Raw genomic sequence first — 20,827 nt, forward strand, 5'->3', positions numbered from 1 at the left:
GGGATATAGATACAGGAGAGTAGGGGGAAGAAATTGACGCTCTGGTGTATGAAGCTGAGGGCCAGAACTGGTCAAAAAAAGAGGGAATCAGTCAGTTGGAGCTGGTACAGCACCTGCAACGTACGTGGAGATGGCAGAGGGACAGGTAGCAGCCCTGCCGACTGAGTGGTCGACGGACCAACTGGTGAGCTTCTTAAATGAGAAGTTCACCCAGCAACGGAAGGAGAGTCTGGAGGACCTGGCCCGGGTGGTGGATTCGATCAGGGCAGTGGTCGACCGTGTAGAAACAAAGTTGGCGGCCCAGGGTCAGGCGATCCAGAAGATGGAGGTGGTGGCAGGGGAAAATGAGGAGCAGTGCTGCCCGATGGCAGCGGAGATGGGGCTCATGCGCGATCAGCAGAAGCGGCTTCTGGAGTAGGTCGAGCACCTAGAGAATCGGTCAAGCAGGCAGAATATAAGGATCGCTGGCCTGCCGGAGGGAAGTGAAGGAGCTCATGCTGGCGCGTATGGGGGAGGATGCTGGAGAAGCTGCTCGGAGAGGGTGCGTTTGCACCGCCGCTGGGGGCGGATCGAGCGCACATAGTGCTAATGAGGAAGCCTCAGGGGAAAGAGCTGCCGAGGGCAATGGTGGTCCAGTTGCACCTGTTCCTGGACAGGGAACGAATTATGAGGTGGGCCAGGTAGACAAGACGTTGTACCTGGGAGGGCAATGAAATCAGAGTGTACCAGGACCTGGGTGCAGAGTTGGCCAAGGAGAGAGCGAACTTCAACAGGATCACGGCTGCCCTTTAGAAGAGGGTGAAGTTTGGACTACTGTACCCAGCCTGTGGGTGACCTATGAAGGCAGAGAATTGTACTTTGGATCGGCGGAGGCGGTAGAATTTGTCAGACAATGGATGGGCAGGAGAAGGTGGAGTTTGAATTTTGGTGGAGATGCTGTTATGATATTACAGTTAATTTATGTTTGGGGCCATATCTTTCTTTTTCGGCTTCAGGTTTGTTTTTTGTCCCTTGTTAAAAGATCGTTTTGTTTCGGTTTGGGATGGGGTTGATTTTGGTTTGTTTGCACTAATGTTCGAGTGGGGGGGTAGGATCTCCTACTGGTCAGCGAATATTGCGTTGGTCAGGAAGTGGGTAGTGGGGGAGGGTTCGATATGGGAGCGTGTGGAGGCCGTAAAGACAGAAATTTGGGGGCACTGTTTTTTTTTTTATTAAATATTTTATTGAAAATTTTTGGTCAACCAACACAGTACATTGTGCATCCTTTACACACCGTTATAACAACACAAATAACAATGACCTATTTTATAAACAAAAAATGAATAAATAATAAATAACAAAAATGAAAACTAACCCTAATTGGCAACTGCCTTGTCACAAGTAACACTCTCCAAAAATATAATTTAACAGTCCAATATATAATTATCTGTAGCAACGACCTATACATACTATACAGTATATATTAACAACCCTGAGAGTCCTTCTGGTTCCTCCCCCCCCCCCCCCGATCCTGGGCTGCTGCTGCTGCCTTCTTCTTCCCATTCCGTCTATCTTTCTGCGAGGTATTCGATGAACGGTTGCCACCGCCTGGTGAACCCTTGAGCCGACCCCCTTAGGACGAACTTAATCCACTCTAGCTTTATAAACCCCGCCATGTCATTTATCCAGGTCTCCACCCCCGGGGGCTTGGCTTCTTTCCACATTAGCAATATCCTGCGCCGGGCTACTAGGGACGCAAAGGCCAAAACATCGGCCTCTCTCGCCTCCTGCACTCCCGGCTCTTGTGCAACCCCAAATATAGCCAACCCCCAGCTTGGTTCGACCCGGACCCCCACTACTTTTGAAAGCACCTTTGTCACCCCCATCCAAAACCCCTGTAGTGCCGGGCATGACCAAAACATATGGGTATGATTCGCTGGGCTTCTCGAGCACCTCACACACCTATCCTCCACCCCAAAAAATTTACTGAGCCGTGCTCCAGTCATATGCGCCCTGTGTAATACCTTAAACTGAATCAGGCTTAGCCTGGCACACGAGGACGACGAGTTTACCCTGCTTACGGCATCTGCCCACAGCCCCTCCTCGATCTCCTCCCCCAGCTCTTCTTCCCATTTCCCTTTTAGTTCATCTACCATAGGCTCCCCTTCGTCCCTCATTTCCCTATATATATCTGACACCTTACCATCCCCCACCCATGTCTTTGAGATCACTCTGTCCTGCACCTCTTGTGTCGGGAGCTGCGGGAATTCCCTCACCTGTTGCCTCGCAAAAGCCCTCAGTTGCATATACCTGAATGCATTCCCTTGGGGCAACCCATATTTCTCGGTCAGCGCTCCCAGACTCGCGAACTTCCCATCCACAAACAGATCTTTCAGTTGCGTTATTCCTGCTCTTTGCCACATTCCATATCCCCCATCCATTCCCCCCGGGGCAAACCTATGGTTGTTTCTTATCGGGGACCCCCCCAAGGCTCCAGTCTTTCCCCTATGCCGTCTCCACTGTCCCCAAATCTTCAGTGTAGCCACCACCACCGGGCTTGTGGTGTAGTTCCTCGGTGAGAACGGCAATGGGGCTGTCACCATAGCCTGTAGGCTAGTCCCCCTACAGGACGCCCTCTCTAATCTCTTCCACGCCGCTCCCTCCTCCTCTCCCATCCACTTACTCACCATTGAAATATTAGCGGCCCAATAATACTCACTTAGGCTCGGTAGTGCCAGCCCCCCCCATCCCTGCTACGCTGTAAGAATCCCTTCCTCACTCTCGGGGTCTTCCCGGCCCACACAAAACCCATGATGCTCTTTTCAATCCTTTTTAAAAAAGCCTTCGTGATCACCACCGGGAGGCACTGAAACACAAAGAGGAATCTCAGGAGGACCACCATCTTAACCGCCTGCACCCTCCCTGCCATTGACAGGGATACCATATCCCATCTCTTGAAATCCTCCTCCATCTGTTCCACCATATTTAAATTTAACCTATGCAATGTGCCCCAATTCTTAGCTATCTGGATCCCCAGGTAACGAAAGTCCCTTGTTACCTTCCTCAACGGTAGGTCCTCTATTTCTCTACTCTGCTCCCCTGGATGCACCACAAACAACTCACTTTTCCCCATGTTCAATTTATACCCTGAAAAATCCCCAAACTCCCCAAGTATCCGCATTATTTCTGGCATCCCCTCCGCCGGGTCCGCCACGTATAGTAGCAAATCGTCCGCATACAAAGATACCCGGTGCTCTTCTCCTCCCCTAAGTACTCCCCTCCACTTCTTGGAACCCCTCAACGCTATCGCCAGGGGCTCAATCGCCAGTGCAAACAATAATGGGGACAGAGGGCATCCCTGCCTTGTCCCTCTATGGAGCCGAAAATATGCAGATCCCCGTCCATTCGTGACCACGCTCGCCACTGGGGCCCTATACAACAGCTGCACCCATCTAACATACCCCTCTCCAAAACCAAATCTCCTCAACACCTCCCACAAATAATCCCACTCCACTCTATCAAATGCTTTCTCGGCATCCATCGCCACTACTATCTCCGTTTCTCCCTCTGGTGGGGCCATCATCATTACCCCTAACAACCTCCGTATATTCGTGTTCAGCTGTCACCCCTTCACAAACCCAGCTTGGTCCTCGTGGACCACCCCCGGGACACATTCCTCTATTCTCATTGCCATTACCTTGGCCAGGACCTTGGCATCTACATTTAGGAGGGAAATAGGTCTATAGGACCCGCATTGTAGCGGGTCCTTTTCCTTCTTTAAGAGAAGCGATATCGTTGCTTCAGACATAGTCGGGGGCAGTTGTCCCCTTTCCTTTGCCTCATTAAAGGTCCTCGTCAGTACCGGGGCGAGCAAGTCCACATATTTTCTATAGAATTCGACTGGGAATCCATCCGGTCCCGGGGCCTTTCCCGCCTGCATGCTCCTAATTCCTTTCACCACTTCTTCTACCTCGATCTGTGCTCCCAGTCCCACCCTTTCCTGCTCTTCCACCTTGGGAAATTCCAGCCGATCCAAGAAGCCCATCATTCTCTCCCTCCCATCCGGGGGTTGAGCTTCATATAATTTTTTATAAAATGTCTTGAACACTCCATTCACTCTCTCCGCTCCCCGCTCCATCTCTCCTTCCTCATCCCTCACTCCCCCTATTTCCCTCGCTGCTCCCCTTTTCCTCAATTGGTGTGCCAGCAACCTGCTCGCCTTCTCCCCATATTCGTACTGTACACCCTGTGCCTTCCTCCATTGTGCCTCTGCAGTGCCTGTAGTCAGCAAGTCAAATTCTACATGTAGCCTTTGCCTTTCCCTGTACAGTCCCTCCTCCGGTGCTTCTGCATATTGTCTGTCCACCCTCAAAAGTTCTTGCAGCAACCGCTCCCGTTCCTTACTCTCCTGCTTCCCTTTATGTGCCCTTATTGATATCAGCTCCCCTCTAACCACTGCCTTCAACGCCTCCCAGACCACTCCCACCTGGACCTCCCCATTATCATTGAGTTCCAAGTACTTTTCAATGCACCCCCTCACCCTTAGACACACCCCCTCATCTGCCATTAGTCCCATGTCCATTCTCCAGGGTGGGCGCCCTCCTGTTTCCTCCCCTATCTCCAAGTCCACCCAGTGTGGAGCGTGATCCGAAATGGCTATAGCCGTATACTCCGTTCCCCTCACCTTCGGGATCAATGCCCTACCCAGCACAAAAAAGTCTATTCGCGAGTAGACTTTATGGACATAGGAGAAAAACGAGAACTCCTTACTCCTAGGTCTGCTAAATCTCCACGGGTCTACACCTCCCATCTGCTCCATAAAATCTTTAAGCACCTTGGCTGCTGCCGGCCTCCTTCCAGTCCTGGACGTCGACCTATCCAGCCCTGGTTCCAACATCGTATTAAAATCTCCCCCCATTATCAGCTTTCCCATCTCTAGGTCCGGAATGCGTCCTAGCATCCGCCTCATAAAATTGGCATCATCCCAGTTCGGGGCATATACGTTTACCAAAACCACCGTCTCCCCCTGTAGTTTGCCACTCACCATCACGTATCTGCCCCCGTTATCCGCCACTATAGTCTTTGCCTCGAACATTACCCGCTTCCCCACTAATATAGCCACCCCCCTGTTTTTCGCATCTAGCCCCGAATGGAACACCTGCCCCACCCATCCTTTGCGTAGCCTAACCTGGTCTATCAGTTTCAGGTGCGTTTCCTGTAACATAACCACATCTGCCTTAAGTTTCTTAAGGTGTGCGAGTACCCGTGCCCTCTTTATCGGCCCGTTCAGCCCTCTCACGTTCCACGTGATCAGCCGAGTTGGGGGGCTTCCTACCACCCCCACCCCCCTTGTCGATTAGCCATCACCTTTTTCCAGCTCCTCACCCAGTTCCCACGCAGCTGTATCTCCCCCAGGCGGTGCCCCCCCCGCCCATCCTCTCCCATACCAGCTCCCCCCTCTCCCCAGCAGCAGCAACCCAGTAATTCCCCCCCCCCCCCCCCCGCTAGATCCCCCGCTAGCGTAATTACTCCCCCCATGTTGCTCCCAGAAGTCAGCAAACTCTGGCTGACCTCGGCTTCCCCCCGTGACCTCGGCTCGCACCGTGCGACGCCCCCTCCTTCCTGCTTCTCTATTCCCGCCATGATTATCATAGCGCGGGAACCAAGCCCGCGCTTCTCCCTTGGCCCCGCCCCCAATGGCCAACGTCCCATCTCCTCCACCTCCCCTCCTCCCCCCATCACCACCTGTGGGAGAGAGAAAAGTTACCACATCGCAGGATTAGTACATAAAACCCCTCTTTGCCCCCCACATTCGCCCCACCACTTTGTTCGAACGTTCTTTTTAATAACCCGCTCATTCCAGTTTTTCTTCCACAATAAAAGTCCACGCTTCATCCGCCGTCTCAAAGTAGTGGTGCCACCCTCGATATGTGACCCACAGTCTTGCCGGTTGCAGCATTCCAAATTTTATCTTCTTTTTATGAAGCACCGCCTTGGCCCGATTAAAGCTCGCCCTCCTTCTCGCCACCTCCGCACTCCAGTCTTGATAAACGCGGATCACCGCGTTCTCCCATTTACTGCTCCGAGTTTTCTTCGCCCATCTAAGGACCATTTCTCTATCCTTAAAACGGAGGAATCTCACCACTATGGCTCTGGGAATTTCTCCTGCTCTCGGTCCTCGCGCCATCACTCGGTATGCTCCCTCCACCTCCAACGGACCCGCCGGGGCCTCCGCTCCCATTAACGAGTGCAGCATCGTGCTCACATATGCCCCGACGTCCGCTCCCTCCACACCTTCAGGAAGACCAAGAATCCTCAGGTTGTTCCTCCTTGCGTTGTTTTCCAGTGCCTCCAACCTTTCCACACATCGTTTCTGATGTGCCTCCTGCGTCTCCGTCTTCACCACCAGGCCCTGTATATCGTCCTCATTCTCGGCTGCCTTTGCCTTCACGACCCGAAGCTCCCGCTCCTGGGTCTTTTGTTCCTCCTTTAGCCCTTCGATCGCCTGTAGTATCGGGGCCAACAGCTCTTTCTTCATTTCCTTTTTGATCTCTTCCACACAGCATTTCAAGAACTCTTGTTGTTCAGGGCCCCATGTTAAACTGCCACCTTCCGACGCCATCTTGGTTTTTGCTTGCCTTCCTTGCCGCTGTTCTAAAGGATCCACTGCAATCTGGCCACTCTCTCCTCCTTTTTCCATCCGTATCCAGGGGGGATTCCCTTCTGGTTTACCGCACAGTGTTTTTAGCCGTCAAAATTGCCGTTGGGGCTCCTATCAAGAGCCCAAAAGTCCGTTTCACAGGGAGCTGCCGAAACGTGCGACTCAGCTGGTCATCGCCGCACCCGGAAGTCCTTGGGGGCACTGTTAACGGCACCTCTGCTGGCCTTGCCGGCTCGCCAGTTTCAAATTCCTAGGGGTACACATCTCCAAAAATCTGTCCTGGTCCACCCACGTCGACGCTACCACCAAGAAAGCACAACAGCGCTAATACTTCCTCAAGAAACTAAGGAAATTCGGCATGTCCGCATTAACTCTTACAGATGCACTATAGAAAGCATCCTATCTGGCTGCATCACAGCCTAGTATGGCAACTGCTCGGCCCAAGACCGCAGGAAACTTCAGAGAGTCGTGAACACAGCCGAGTCCATCACACAAACCTGCATCCCATCCATTGACTCCATCTACACCTCCCGCTGCCCAAGGAAAGCAGGCAGCATAATCAAAGACTCCTCCCATCCGGCCTACTCACTCTTCCAACTTCTCCCATCGGGCAGGAGATACAAACGTCTGAGAACACGTACGAAGACTCAAAAACAGCTTCTTCCCCACTGTTACCAGACTCCTAAACGACCCTCTCATGGACTAACCTGATTAACACTACACCCCTGTATGTTTCACCCGATGCCGGTGTTATCTAGTTACATTGTGTACCTGGTGTTGCCCTATTATGTATTTTCTTTATTTTCTTTTCATGTACTTAATGATCTGTTGAGCGTCTCGCAGAAAAATACTTTTCACTGCATTTTGGTTAGTCTAACATAAGAGGGGAAATATACAGTAAATGGCAAAACACTTAGGAATATAGAAAGTCAGATAGATCTCGACGTTAAGGTCCACAGATCTTTGAAAGTGGCAACACAAGTGGACAAGATAGTGAAGAAAGCATATAGAATCCTTGCCTTCCTTGGGCGGGGCAGCGAGTATAAAAACTGGCAAGTCATGCTACAGTTGTATAGAACCTAAATTCTATACAACTTGGAACTATACAACAAGCACTTGGAATATTGTGCACAATTTTGGTACATTCTGGTTGTGGAAGCAGATACATTAACGGCTTTGGAGAGGGTGCAGAGAAGGTTTATCAGGAAGTTGCCTGGTCTGGAGGGTGTGATAAAAATGAAATGAAAATCGCTTATTGTCACAAGTAGGCTTCAAATGAAGTTACTGTGAAAAGCCCCTAGTCGCCACATTCAGGCGCCTGTTCGGTGAGATGTTACGGGAATCGAACCGTGCTGCTGGCCTGCCTTGGTCTGCTTTCAAAGCCAGCGATTTAGCCCTGTGCTAAACAGCCCCTGTTAGCTATGCAGAGGTGCTGAATAGACTTGGACTGTTTTCATTAGAACGACAGCGGTTGAGGGGTGACCTGATTAAGGTCTACAAGATTATGAGAGGCACTCATTCCCAGGGTGGAGGGGTCAGTCACTAGGGGGCATAGGTTTAAAGTCCATGGGGCAAAGGAGATGTGCGAGACAGGTTTTGTTTACAAAGGGTGGTGAGTGCCTCGAACACGCTGCCAGGGGAGGTTGTGGAAGCAGATACATGAACGGCGTTCAAAAGGCATCTTGACAAATACATGGATTCATTGGGGATAGAGGGATACAGCACTGGGAAGTGCTAAGGGTTTTGGCCATGGGTGGTATCATGACCGGCACAGGCTTGGGGGGACGAAGGGCCTATTCCTGTGCTGTATTGTTCTTTGTTCTTAACAAGTATGCCTTCACACAAAAAACAATTTATCATCTGTTTCTCTCACTCCACAATCATTCCAATATTGCAAATGAGATGATTAGATTTTGATCCCAATTGATGGACTCTGGAGTCACCAAGTTTTTAATTATCAGTCATTATCAGAGGTGTCTCGCCAGAGAAAGACTAGCTATGAAAGCAAACCATGGTCTCAATCATTTTGCTGGCTCCCATGACTTGTTGCTACTGCTTGGGATCACAACATAGTACAGCATTATGATCTGCTGTTGCCATGGGCTATTAAGTATTGCAGGCTGAACTGCTGAATACCAATTGTGTGTCATTGTTTTTTTTTGGATCATATTTTTCAGTTTTGAATCCATGCCAATTTGATTTGAAATATGATTGTTTAACCCAATTGCATCATGGCATGTTGACAGTGGTTAGCACTGCTGCCTCACAGCGCCAGGGAGCCGTTCAACTCCGGCCTTCCCATGTCTGTGTGGGTTTCCTCCAGGTGTTCCAGTTTCCCCCCACAGTCCAAAGATGTTCAGGTTAGATGGATTGGCCATGCTAAAGTGCCCTTTAGTGTCTGAAGATGTGCAGTGTAGGTGGAATTGCGTGGATGGAGCTGGAGAGTGGGTCTCGATAGGGTTGGTGCAGACTCAATGGGACAAATGGCCTCCTTCTGCACTGTAGTTCTATCTATGATTGTGATGTTTTGAGGCAAAATTTGTTAAATTCCAGTGAGTTTTATTGCACACTTCCATGGACCATTTAAGAAGACCTAAGTCATAGAGAGTAAACATGCATGATTGTTTTGTGTCACTTCTTTTTAAAAATCCACTTCAGATCAATTTCAAAACATAATCTGTACTTTTTTGTAGATTTTGCTCATGGTCTCCTGAGAGACACCAGATGTATTTTCTAATTCAGGCTGTGATGTTGACCATTTTTCCAGCAGTGATAACTTTGTGCCTGCATTTCAAATCCAAAGATTTTTTATACCATTTTCCAAAAAGCAGCTACCATGGGTGCTAACATATTGTACTGTTACAGCATCTATTAACCATCCGATCAAGCCACTCCATGGTTGTTAAAATTTGTACACAATTAAATATATTGAATATATGGCACAGAAACTACCAATCAGTCCAGTTGCCGTTTATGCTCAACTCAAGCCTCCTCATGCACCTATGAGAATACCCTTCTATTCCTTTCTTGCTCAAATGCTTCTCTTGCTTTGCATTTAATACATCTGTACTATTTGCCTTAACTACTCTTGTGATAGCGAGTTCCACAATCTCACCACTCCATGGGTGAAGAGGCATCACCTAAATTTCCTGCTGGATTCATTTGTGAACATCTTATATTTATGGTCTCTAATTTTGCTCTGTCACACCGTTGGAAGCATTCACTCTCCATCTATTCTCTCAAATCTTTTCATAATTTTAAAGATCTGGTACATTACCCCTCGGCTTTCTTTCTTATAATAATAATAATCGCTTATTGTCACAAGTAGGCTTCAATGAAGTTACTGTGAAAAGCCCCTAGTCACATTGAGGTGCCTGTTCGGGGAGGCAAGTACGGGAATTGAACCCACGCTGCTGGCAATGTTCTGCATTACAAGTCAGCGGTTTAGCCCACTGTGCTAAACCAGCCCCATTCATATTATGTCATTCATCCTTTTCTGACAGGTATACAGGAATAGGCTATTCAGCCTATCGAGTCTGCTCCGCCATTCAATACCATCACAGCTGACTACCCACTTCATTGCTGTGCACACCATCCCCATAACCCTTTACACCAGTGGCATTAAGAAATGTCAATCTCTCCTTTAAACATACTCAATGACTGAGCTTCCACAGCCCCCCACCGCACCCCCCCCCCCTCCCCCCCAACGTAGAGAATTTTCACAGATTTACAACCGCCTGAGTAAGAAATGCTGTACTCATCTTGGCCCCAAGTGGCATCTCCTTATTTTTAAAGCATGTCCCTGATTCTACAGAATAATATGGAAAATGTGAAGTTACCCACTTTGGTAGAAGGAACAGATGTGCGAAATACTTCTTAAATGATAAGATATTAGAAATTGTAGATGTACAAAAGTACCAGGGTGTCCTCATCAATAAGTCACTGATAGCTATAATGTTGGTTCAGCTTATGTTATGTTAGCTTTTATCGCAAAAGGGTATGGGTACAAGAGTAGTGAAGCCTTGTTTCACTGGCAAAGATCCCGAGTTACACTACACCTGGAGTAGTATGTGCAATTTTGGTCCACTGACGTGAGAAAATATAGTATTGCCACAAAGGGAGTGCAATAAAGGTTCATCAGATTTGTTCCTGGGATGGTGGAACTGTTCAATGAAGAGAGATTTGGGAAAGTGGACCTGTTTCATCTGAGAGGCGGACTCATTGAAACCGACAAAATACTTAAAAGGAATATACAGGGTGGATACAGGTAACGCGTTTCCCCAGTTGGGGAGTCTAGCTTCCACCGTCTTTTCGGAAAGAGAGTTCCAAAGACGCACGACCCTCAAAAAAGAATTTAGCCTAATCTTTAAATGGATGGCCCCTTATTTTTAAACAGTCCCTTACATCCCATATTAAATAAAATACCTTTATAGTCAGCTTTTTATATTTCTGAGAGAGTTCTGCTCTGATGACATTGCCATCAACGAAGGTAGGTTTCATCTGGTAAAACTTCACCATGGCTTGAGCCGCTTCAGGATAAGCCAATTCCACAAATCCCTATAATTAAAAATACACATGTTGAGTGCAAGTAGATCTTCACAATCACCCACAATTTATTTTGTATGGCTAGCTCCAAATATAGATTTTCAAACCTAATGGCACGCAAGGGATATATCGTGGGAAATGGGGCAGGGGAAAGAACATCACACATTGAAGAGATGGAATTAGCACAGGGAGAATTTCAATGGTATTAGATGGATAAGTAGACCATCAGTTCTAATGTTGAAACAACAGTGAAATAATTGTTTTTAAAAACTACATAATTGTCGTTTGGTAGCATAGAACTTGAGTACTGCTGAAAAAGGAGATCTTTTGTTGAAACCTTTCAGCTTGCACTCATCAGGACAATTTGCAAGAATACCAAATGTAAAGGGAACAACAATTTATACTATACAAGAAGTAATGCTGACTGGTTGGCAGGTGGACTCTGATTGGTAGTGGCAGTGCAACTGAGAATGCACCAGTTGATGGTGACTTGACAGTTAACTGCCAGGCATTGTTTGAAAGCTCAATCAGATAGTTTGACTCTGATTAGTCATGGCATTGCCCTGAGAAATGAACCAACAAATAATTGTCAGTTACTTTGTTTAGCTGAAACAGGTGGAATTTGAGTATGTTCTTTCTGTCTGCGAACAACAGAGCTCTGTGTATTAATATATGTAGCTTCCAGTACATGCAAATGCTCATACAGCAAGTCATATTTGCAAAGACCACAAGTGACTTGCATATTGATAGCAATGTTGCGCCATGTGTCCATTTAACATTGCTAGCTCATTCACCAATGTTCTACTTAAGGAAGCCCACAGATATTAGCACTATATCATGGTGATCTAGATCCACGATCATTGCGGGAATCAGTATTTAACAAACTTATAAACTTTGCAACACGCGCCGCTGAGCTCAGTTTTAACAACGCCAAGTACACCCTGCAGGTGGTGTTGCCATGGGATCCCCTCTAGGCCCATCTCTTGCAAACAACTTTGTTGGATTTCACGAGAAATGTGCCTTCAATGGAATGTCACCCGACCTCCTACCCCTTGCAGAATTTCGATATGGGCTACATTTAAATCTGCAACGGCATATAATAATTTCCCTATATGGCTTAATGGGCTCCATCCTGCGCTCAAATTCACCTTTGAAATGAAGCAGTCAAATAAACTCCCTTTCCTTAATGTACCAGTTGGGAAATCCACCAGGGGGCACTCAACTGGTGCATTCTCCATGGCAACCAGTCAGAGTCCACCTGCGAACGAATCAGCACTCTCGTCTCTCACAGTAGAAATTGCTGTTCCCTTTACGTTTGGCATTCTTGCAAAGTGTTCCGATCAGTGCAAGACAAAATGCTTCAATAAAACAATGTCTCTTTTTAAGCAAAAAAAATAGATGTTGGCATACCCATAAGAACTGTAGAAAAAAATTAGGTTTATTGATGAGGCCACACCTTTCAAGCACTGCGTAATTTTAGTTTCCACACTTCAAACGGGAGATACAGATATTGGTGAAGGGTCAGAAAAAAAGAATGATGATAGCAAATGTAATGTAAAATGAGGCAAGATTAACTAAAGTTTAAGAAAAATTAACAAAATTAAAAATTATGATTTGCGAAGTTCTAAATGGTTTAGATAAGGAGAAAGCAAACAATAAATCAAGGTTAGGCTCGCCAGTAAAACAACAGGACGGGATTGCAGCTGAAGTGGAGTCAACGAGAGTCTAAGTTACTGGCTGGGTAAACTGGGAATATATTGCCATTCCTTCACTGTAGCTGGGTCAAAATGCTGGAACTCCCTCCCTAACAGCACAGTACTTACACTGCATGGATTGTAGGGGTTCAAGAGGCAACTCGCAGCCACCTTCTCAAGGGCTATTAGGGATGGGCAATAAATGCTTGCATGGCCAGCGAAGTCCACACCCCTTGAATTAATAAGAAATGCACCGGCAGGCTGAGCTTCAATGAGTTGACCAGCCTTTTCGCAACACTAACACGAGATGGGATTGGCCAGCTCTTTGAGGGGGTAGAAAATGTGAGTGAGCGTTGCGGGGGGGCCCCCGCAAACCACGTTCAAATGTTTTGGTCCTTCTCAAAGCTGGAGGATTACTGGAAGGAGGTTTTTAGGATAATCTCAAAAGTGGTGCACATGAAACTGGACCCGGGCCCTCGGGAGGCCATAATCGAGGTGTCGGACCAGCTGGGGTTGGAAACTGGTGCGGAGGCAGATGTTATAGCCTTTACCTCGTTGATCACCCGGAGGCGGATCCTGTTGGGGTGGAGATCAAGCTCTCCACCCTGTGCCCAGGCGTGGAGGGGGGGGGCCTGCTGGAATTCCTGACTCGAAAAGATCAAATTTGAATTGAGGGGAAGGATGGAGGTGTTCTACAATTCATGGGCGTTATTCATCTTGCACTTTCTAGAATTGGATAATATCGAACATTGGGGGGGGGGGGCTGACTGTATGAGTTAATAGTGACTATGGGTGGTTCCTGATTCCTTTTTGTTATTTGTTTATGTTAACATGTGGGATGCTGTTTGGGGAGTTGGTGGGAGGATGGGGTTGTTGTTATTGATATGGGGATTGACATTGCATACAATACTGATTACGGTTTGTAAATTTGGGGAAAAATGTGAAAAAGGAGAATAAAAAAATATATTTTTTAAAACACTAACACTTTACGTTCTTATATCATAATGATCAAACTTAATTTAAGGGAATCTGTCCTTTCTGACCACCCTCATGACACTAACTCATAAATACATTCAGGAACCCGGAATGATGATGAAATTTCCACAGGCTCAACACAATGCAACTGAATATACTTACCTCACCCTTTGACTTTATCAGCAAGTAGTTTGTCACCTTCCCAAAAGGTTCAGCCAGCTTGATCAGGTCCCGATTCATACATTTCCCTCGCTGCAACTCGCTAATGTGAACTACTCGCCCAGGCTCATCATTCAAATTCTACATTACGAGAAAAGGATTAGCAGCAAAAGGCATGTATTAAGCTTGAGTGCTTTGTAACATTAAGTTGTGTACTCTTTCAAATGCAATGTGCTAACCAGGTCAGGCAATGTCTCTGGTTGCAGAACTCCCAAGGTAAACTGTATTATCAGGCATGATCACAGTGACAATTATTTCTCCCCTTCACCCAAATCTATAACTGCAATGTGCTTAGGTCACATTGTGCTTCCCAATGCAATTGCATGTATAAACCACATAGTATTTTTCATGTGCGACATACTGTTCAGGCACAAAGTGCTTCCTGGGCAATATTACAGTAAGGTGCCTTCTGTCACATAACAGACATACAGGAAGTAATTTTTAACTATAACGGGCAGAATGTCACAACGGTACAAACATTCTCTCCCTTTTATGTTCTTTCAATTCAAGATTGAACTAAAAACTTGGATATCTATATTAACTTCCAGTTTCCAGACATAGATCTTAAAATCTTGATTCATTTAATGTGATAGGAAGAGGTTTAGTACAGGGTTCTTCTTTAACTTTTTGCTGATGTTCACAGGTTTGTGGAAATAAAATGTAAAAATCCATCTCTCTTGAAAAATAAATTATTGGCATATTTTCTTCCTTTCTCCAACACCCTCTGAACAAACCATAAAACTATAGAATTCCTAAGTGTAGGAGGCGGCCATTCGGCTGACCCAAGTATGTACCAACCCTCTATAAAACCACCCTACCCTAAGCCCACTCCATCACCCTAGTCCTGTAACCCCACCTAGCCTGCACATCTTTGGACAATATGGGGAAATTCTAGCATGGCCAATCCACCTAACCAGCATACCGTTGGACTGTGGTGTGGGATTGGGGGGGGGGGGGGGGAGAGAGAGAGAGAGAGAGAGAGAGAGAGAGAGAGAGAGAGGGAGAGAGAGCGAGAGAGAGAGAGAGAGAGAGAGAGAGAGAGAGAGAACCCATGCAGATATGGAGAGAACATGCAAACTCCATACAGTCACCTAGACCGGAATTGAACATAGGTTCATGGCGCTGTAAGCATTGCTATCCACTGTGCCACTTACAGCTGCATATATAATTTGTCAAAGGAAACTTTATAATTTAATGGCTTCCTAGTGTTATTCAGAGATGATACTTAAAATAATGGAATTGTTAACCAAATATAACTTTGACCTCAATGGGCATGCAAATTTGGAAAATCTCATGTATAAGCATATCAACAAGCTGAACATCAGGTATATCAATAATGATAGTAGCTACCTAGTTACATATTAACTTGTCCAAACAGACATTCGCCCACAGAAGTCTAATAATTTCCACCTTTTTCACAAAAGATAAGAATGACCACTGTAAAATGATGATGCTAAATGAAGTATTCTTTGATGCACGTAAAACCCACCATTCCTACCCCACCATTCCGTGTTCCTTCATACTGCATACACAATTTACTGCATTCACAATTTTGTGGATAGAACATGAGAAAGCTGTGTAGATATCTGTGACTCACCGCTTGATCTTTCTTCATCCCAGACACATGCTGAGCATTTCAACAACAATATAATTCAAGGTCAGGCGCTTACCACATAGATAACTACTGATATTCAGACATGATCCAAGGTATTGATCATAACCAGCACCACTGCAGTGGCACCCATCTCACTATGCAGATCAGCTAAAGGTACTGACAATACAGCCATATCTCTCATCAAATCATTAACTAGCTTCTCTGAAATTAGATCTTATTAATGACAAATAGTAACTTTCATACAAGAATCTTACAGGAATATAAACACTAACCATTCTGAGTGGCTTCTTTAGCCTCTGAATGTTGTTCCCTTGCTGGTTATCCATTGGGCCTTTGCGATTTGGTGCTAAATCAGAGAAAACAGCATCATTACCAAAAGATTTCTATTCAAGTATTTGTGTTCCTTTTATTTTTCCTTTTGTTGTCTTTTATTTTCGCTTCCCAAAGAACTTTTTTCATTAAGCATTGTGGCACAGTGCCAGCAGCTTGGCTAAAAATTATGGACAATCGAACAAATCAAATTAATTATATCATAGCTTTGAACTGTGACATGAAGTTGACCTCAGAGGTACTAGCTTATTAAGGTGCAGAAATACATTTTAACGTATGATAAAAGAACACGCTCAAAAAGATTCAACAAAATGGCTACATAAACATGCATAAAGAAGCACTATGAACCTACAGCTATCAAACTGGAATGGTCACACCATGCTGCATATTATCCCCTGGCTGATTCACGGGGAATTTTTGAATACGTCATGGCAGTAAGCTTGCCTTTTTGGAGAAAATAAGGACCGGCCACCTCCATTTCATCTACAGGGTATTCCCCTCCCCCTCAACAAATTATGTACCCCTCTATTTCATGGATTGAGGGTAACCTTATCAGTTGCTTGTCCTGCTGAGTAACAGGAAGGCTACAGCACAGTTGGATGTTTAAAGAAGGTCTTAGGCATTGAGATCAGATTAAGTAACAGTATTTTTAGGAGCTTTTACATCGGTTAGAATGTGTTTCAGCTCCTTGATAAACTAGTACTAGAAAGTCAACTTTATGTAATAGGTCTATTGCAAGTGCTAATTTGAGAACTAAGTGGGAGTTTACATGCCAACTGACGCTAACCAATAGTGCTATCAATTCCTGACTATGAGAAAAGATTGGGACAGTTCCTTAGTCATTTGGCTTAATTTAGGTTTGCTCCAAAGGACATTGCTTTTTCATTGATATGGATTTAAATAGCTTATTTAGCTAATTGCTAACATTGATTCCAATCACAGGATCCGTTGGCTGTTTCTTGAAATTTTCCCGTATTGCCTTGTCCTGCTCCCTGTTAGAATATCTTAAAGTGATTTAAATTGATCAACGTACATTAAAACTGATATATGTTTAAAAGCCACTCAGGCATGAATCGGCGCACAGATTATTGTTGCGGACGAATAACCCAAATCCTATGTCCGTATAATCTTTTGCTTGTTTCCAAGGGAACAACTCAAAACATAGCCAAGAGGAGGATCATCATAAGACAATTCTAAAGATCTTTAAGTCTGGATTAATGGTTCATGAACCAATTAATCTACATTGCTTGTTAAAAAAGTTTGCAAATCTCAAGTATTCCAGCAAGTTTCTTATGCAATGAACCTGTTGTGACCCCTTTGAGGAGACACTGGATTTTGTTCTGCAGGGGAAATGATGGGGAAAAATCAATGCGTGGCTATGCTAAGATACCCGATACCACATTTGGGTGGGTATTATTGAGCAAGCTATTGAGAACGAGCTGGCAGGTGCATCTACAATGTCCAGTATGGCATCTTTACTATTTTCCACTTAAGCCTGAGGTCGAATCATAACTGGAAATTGCTTGCCCCTCCAGCCAGACTGAATAGAACATAGAAAAATACAGCACAGAACAGGTCCTTCGGCCCACGATGTTGTGCCGAACCGTTAGCCTAGATTGAGAACAAATTAATCTACACCCCATCATTCTACCGTAATCCATGTACCTATCCAATAGCCGCTTGAAGGTCCCTAATGCTTCCGACTCAACTACTTCCACAGGCAATGCATTCCATGTTCCCACTACTCTCTGGGTAAAGAACCTACCTCTTGACACCCCCCCCTATATCTTCCAACATTCACCTTAAATTTATGTCCCCTTGTAATGGTTTGTTCCACGGCAGATACGCTGCAAATTAAAACTAGCTCACCTATGTTCATACAACTCAACCTCATCTTTGTGTCGGGAGTTGGAATGTGTCATGTGAATGTCCCTTTAAGAAAAGTGTGTAATGGCTGCAGTGATGTCAGAGTTCTTTTTGGCTGTGTTTAGTTTTGCTTTCAGTTGGAGAGCTGCATTCAAACCAAGCAGATGTCTATTGATCTTTCTCTCTACAATCTAAAGAATGTCTCCAGATTACTTGATAATTTCAAAGTAATACCTGTTTCTGTAAGGAATGCAAACCTACTGTCTTTGTTACAAAGGGTTTTTTGACTTATGGATGTTGTTTGGAAAGTTATTAAGGGTTATCTATAGAGTACTGTATCTTTTTGGGGGGTTATCCGTGTTGGTAGTTGGTAAGATGTTTACTGTGGGTTTATAATATGTTAACTGGATTCATAGAATAAACATTGTTTTTGTTCAAAAATACTTTTGTTCTCTGTTGCATCACACCTGTAAAGTGGGCCCTTGTGCTCCCATAACCAAAATCTATTTAAAGTCGTGGGTCAGGTGAACTCCATGATACTTTGGTGTTCTCTAAACCCTGGCCCATATAAGTTGGGGGCTCGTGGGGTAAAAGTCCATCTTTTGTGTTTGGGTTGGCTTTGTGAACTTAAAGACAGTGAGAGGTGAGCATATTTGTGTTTGCTTTTCAGGTGTGGTGTATCTGTTTAAGTAGGGAGTGTGTTGTGGACAATGGCTCCTTCAAAGGCTCGGAAGCTTTTGGGGGTGGAGATCGCACACAGTACCTTGCAAACAGAGACGAAAAAAGGCTTTTAGATTTGGCAAAAACATAGTTAACGTTACCTGACAGCATACGAAAAGAGGTAATTACGGAGGTAGCTGAGCATTTAAAATTGCCTGAGATACAGTCTGACTCATTAGAAATGGCAAAAATGCAGTTACAAATTAAACAACTGGAACATGAAAAAGAACTGAAGCAGCTTGAATACGAAATGAGGGAAAAAGAAAAAAGAGAGAGGGGAAAGGGAAAAAGTGAGAGAGTTTGAACTTCAGAAAATGGCCATGAAACATGACAGTCAGTTAAAATTGGTGGAGGTAAAGGGAAACGTACAGTCTGAAGATAGTGATGAGGATAAAGAGAAAGAGCGTCATAGTCGAAGGCTTGGTGGGATCTATTTAAATATGTCCAAGCATTGCACAGTTTGATGAGGAGGAGGTAGAAGCCTTTTTTCATTTCATTTGAGAAGGTGGCTAAACCAGTGTAGCCACCTGAGTTGGTCACTTCCCGACTTAAAATGGAGAACCGCAAAGGCTGAAGGGAAATTCAACCAACACAGGCAAAGACTAGAAAATACAGAAATCATGTATATTGGAACCTGCAAAACAACCAGATAGCACCGAAACCAGCAGCCATCTGCATAGTAATGTAGCAGCCATCTACATAGCAATGTGCGATTCCCAGGCACAATGGCAACAGTTAAGGTAAACAATGCCAAGCCAGACTCCTCGGCGCCAGCAGGAGCCAAGACAAAGGAAGACCAACGAACATTTAGGGATCGCCTAACGATCAGGGAACCGCTCCAGCATTGGAGAAATCGATCCAAGTGATCGGAAAGCAGTCCAATCACTTGGAACCAGGTACGGGGTCCGCCCCGAACGGCGGGAAGCCCCTGGGGACTATAAAGTAAAGCCCCCAAGTTCAAATCGTCCTTCTTTGGCAGGGTCACTCAGCAACTTGAACCAACCCTTGAGAGTGAACTGCCCAAGCTGCCTCCAAGCAAGTAAGTCAAAAGTCAACGCTCGCTACGAGATAGGCGCTCCTAGCTACCAGTTCAGACCAGCTTTTGAATCCCGTAGACTCAGGACCTGAACGAAAGGCCATTTGTTCCCCTAACCTGGTGGGCCAGTCCAAAGCTAAGTATAGGCCTGTTAATTATAGAGATAGTTTGTTAAGTAGAATTTATGCATGAGTAGCGATTGACTGTGTATAATAAACGTGTTTTGATTTGAATCTTACTAATTGGTGTGTTGAGTTAGTGATCAGTACTTGAACTTGAACCTCATGGGGGTATCATAAAGATACCTGGCGACTCTAGAGCAAAGGTGATAAAACAGAGCCAATTGAACCAACCAAAAGTTAGCAACATATGACTGGCGACATCCTGACGGGACCCGATCTAGAAGTGGCTTAACCACTCTGGGAGAACACAAAATTTGAATTAGAAATCCAATTGGGAACAGGAAAACCACAAGTGTTCAAGCAGTTCTGATCAATCCTCATAATTCGGAAGTGTGTTAATGCATGCGTAACTAACAGGGCGACAAGGTAAACTGATAGATCTATGTTGCGACAAAACTGTCGGGAGTTTGTATTCCGGAAAATAATGAAAGCCGTACCCGTAATTACAGCACCGCCTTAATACCCCTTGTTCCAAATTTCAAGAGAAGTATTCAGAGAGGAAAGATGGCAATGCAGGCAATGCAACCCGAAGAATTCGTGGTCGCAGCAACCAGCAGTAGAGTAGGACAGTGTCCCGTTTGGGAAGAGGAAATCAGAAAGTACCTCAAAGGGAAAGGATGGCCCCTTTGGAGCGAATTCTGTGAAAATGAGGAAACAGGTCCTGGGACTATAGGACATACTTGGTGGGAGAACCTGAGCGAAATCCATAAGAAAACCTTGGGAAAAGCTCGCAAGCCGATGGCAATCGTGTCCTGTTTGGCACAATTGTGAGGCGCAGAGGAGGTCGTTCGGACGCTCCGCAGAGAGATAGAGGAGGCACATCGAATGAGTACGGTCGATGTGAGCGAGATAGAGAAAGAGAACCTAGAGTTAAGAAGGAAGTTAGCAGCAAAGGACGGAGAGGTGGATGATGCCAAGTGGGCACACCAGTCTTGCTGGCGCACTTAAGCAGCTTCCAATCCCAGTACGAAAAGGCCTATCAGGACATGCAACGTGAAGTCCTGG

At 45.5% G+C, this 20,827-nt stretch overlaps 1 protein-coding gene across 3 annotated transcripts in view; it reads right to left on the reverse strand.

The window, feature by feature from the left end:
• LOC140426800 (matrin-3-like) overlaps window positions 1-20,827 on the reverse strand; it is a 169,514-nt gene that overhangs the window by 44,976 nt on the left and 103,711 nt on the right. For all 3 annotated transcript variants that reach the window (XM_072511987.1, XM_072511988.1, XM_072511986.1), the window contains exons 6-8: window positions 15,961-16,034; window positions 14,017-14,154; window positions 11,066-11,197 (exon numbers count right to left, since the gene is read on the reverse strand). In XM_072511987.1, the coding sequence (XP_072368088.1) occupies window positions 11,066-11,197; window positions 14,017-14,154; window positions 15,961-16,034 (344 nt within the window). The remainder of the gene's footprint in view (window positions 1-11,065; window positions 11,198-14,016; window positions 14,155-15,960; window positions 16,035-20,827) is intronic.

The sequence above is a fragment of the Scyliorhinus torazame genome, chromosome 7 (assembly GCF_047496885.1).
Source record: "Scyliorhinus torazame isolate Kashiwa2021f chromosome 7, sScyTor2.1, whole genome shotgun sequence".
Taxonomy (NCBI): domain Eukaryota; kingdom Metazoa; phylum Chordata; class Chondrichthyes; order Carcharhiniformes; family Scyliorhinidae; genus Scyliorhinus; species Scyliorhinus torazame.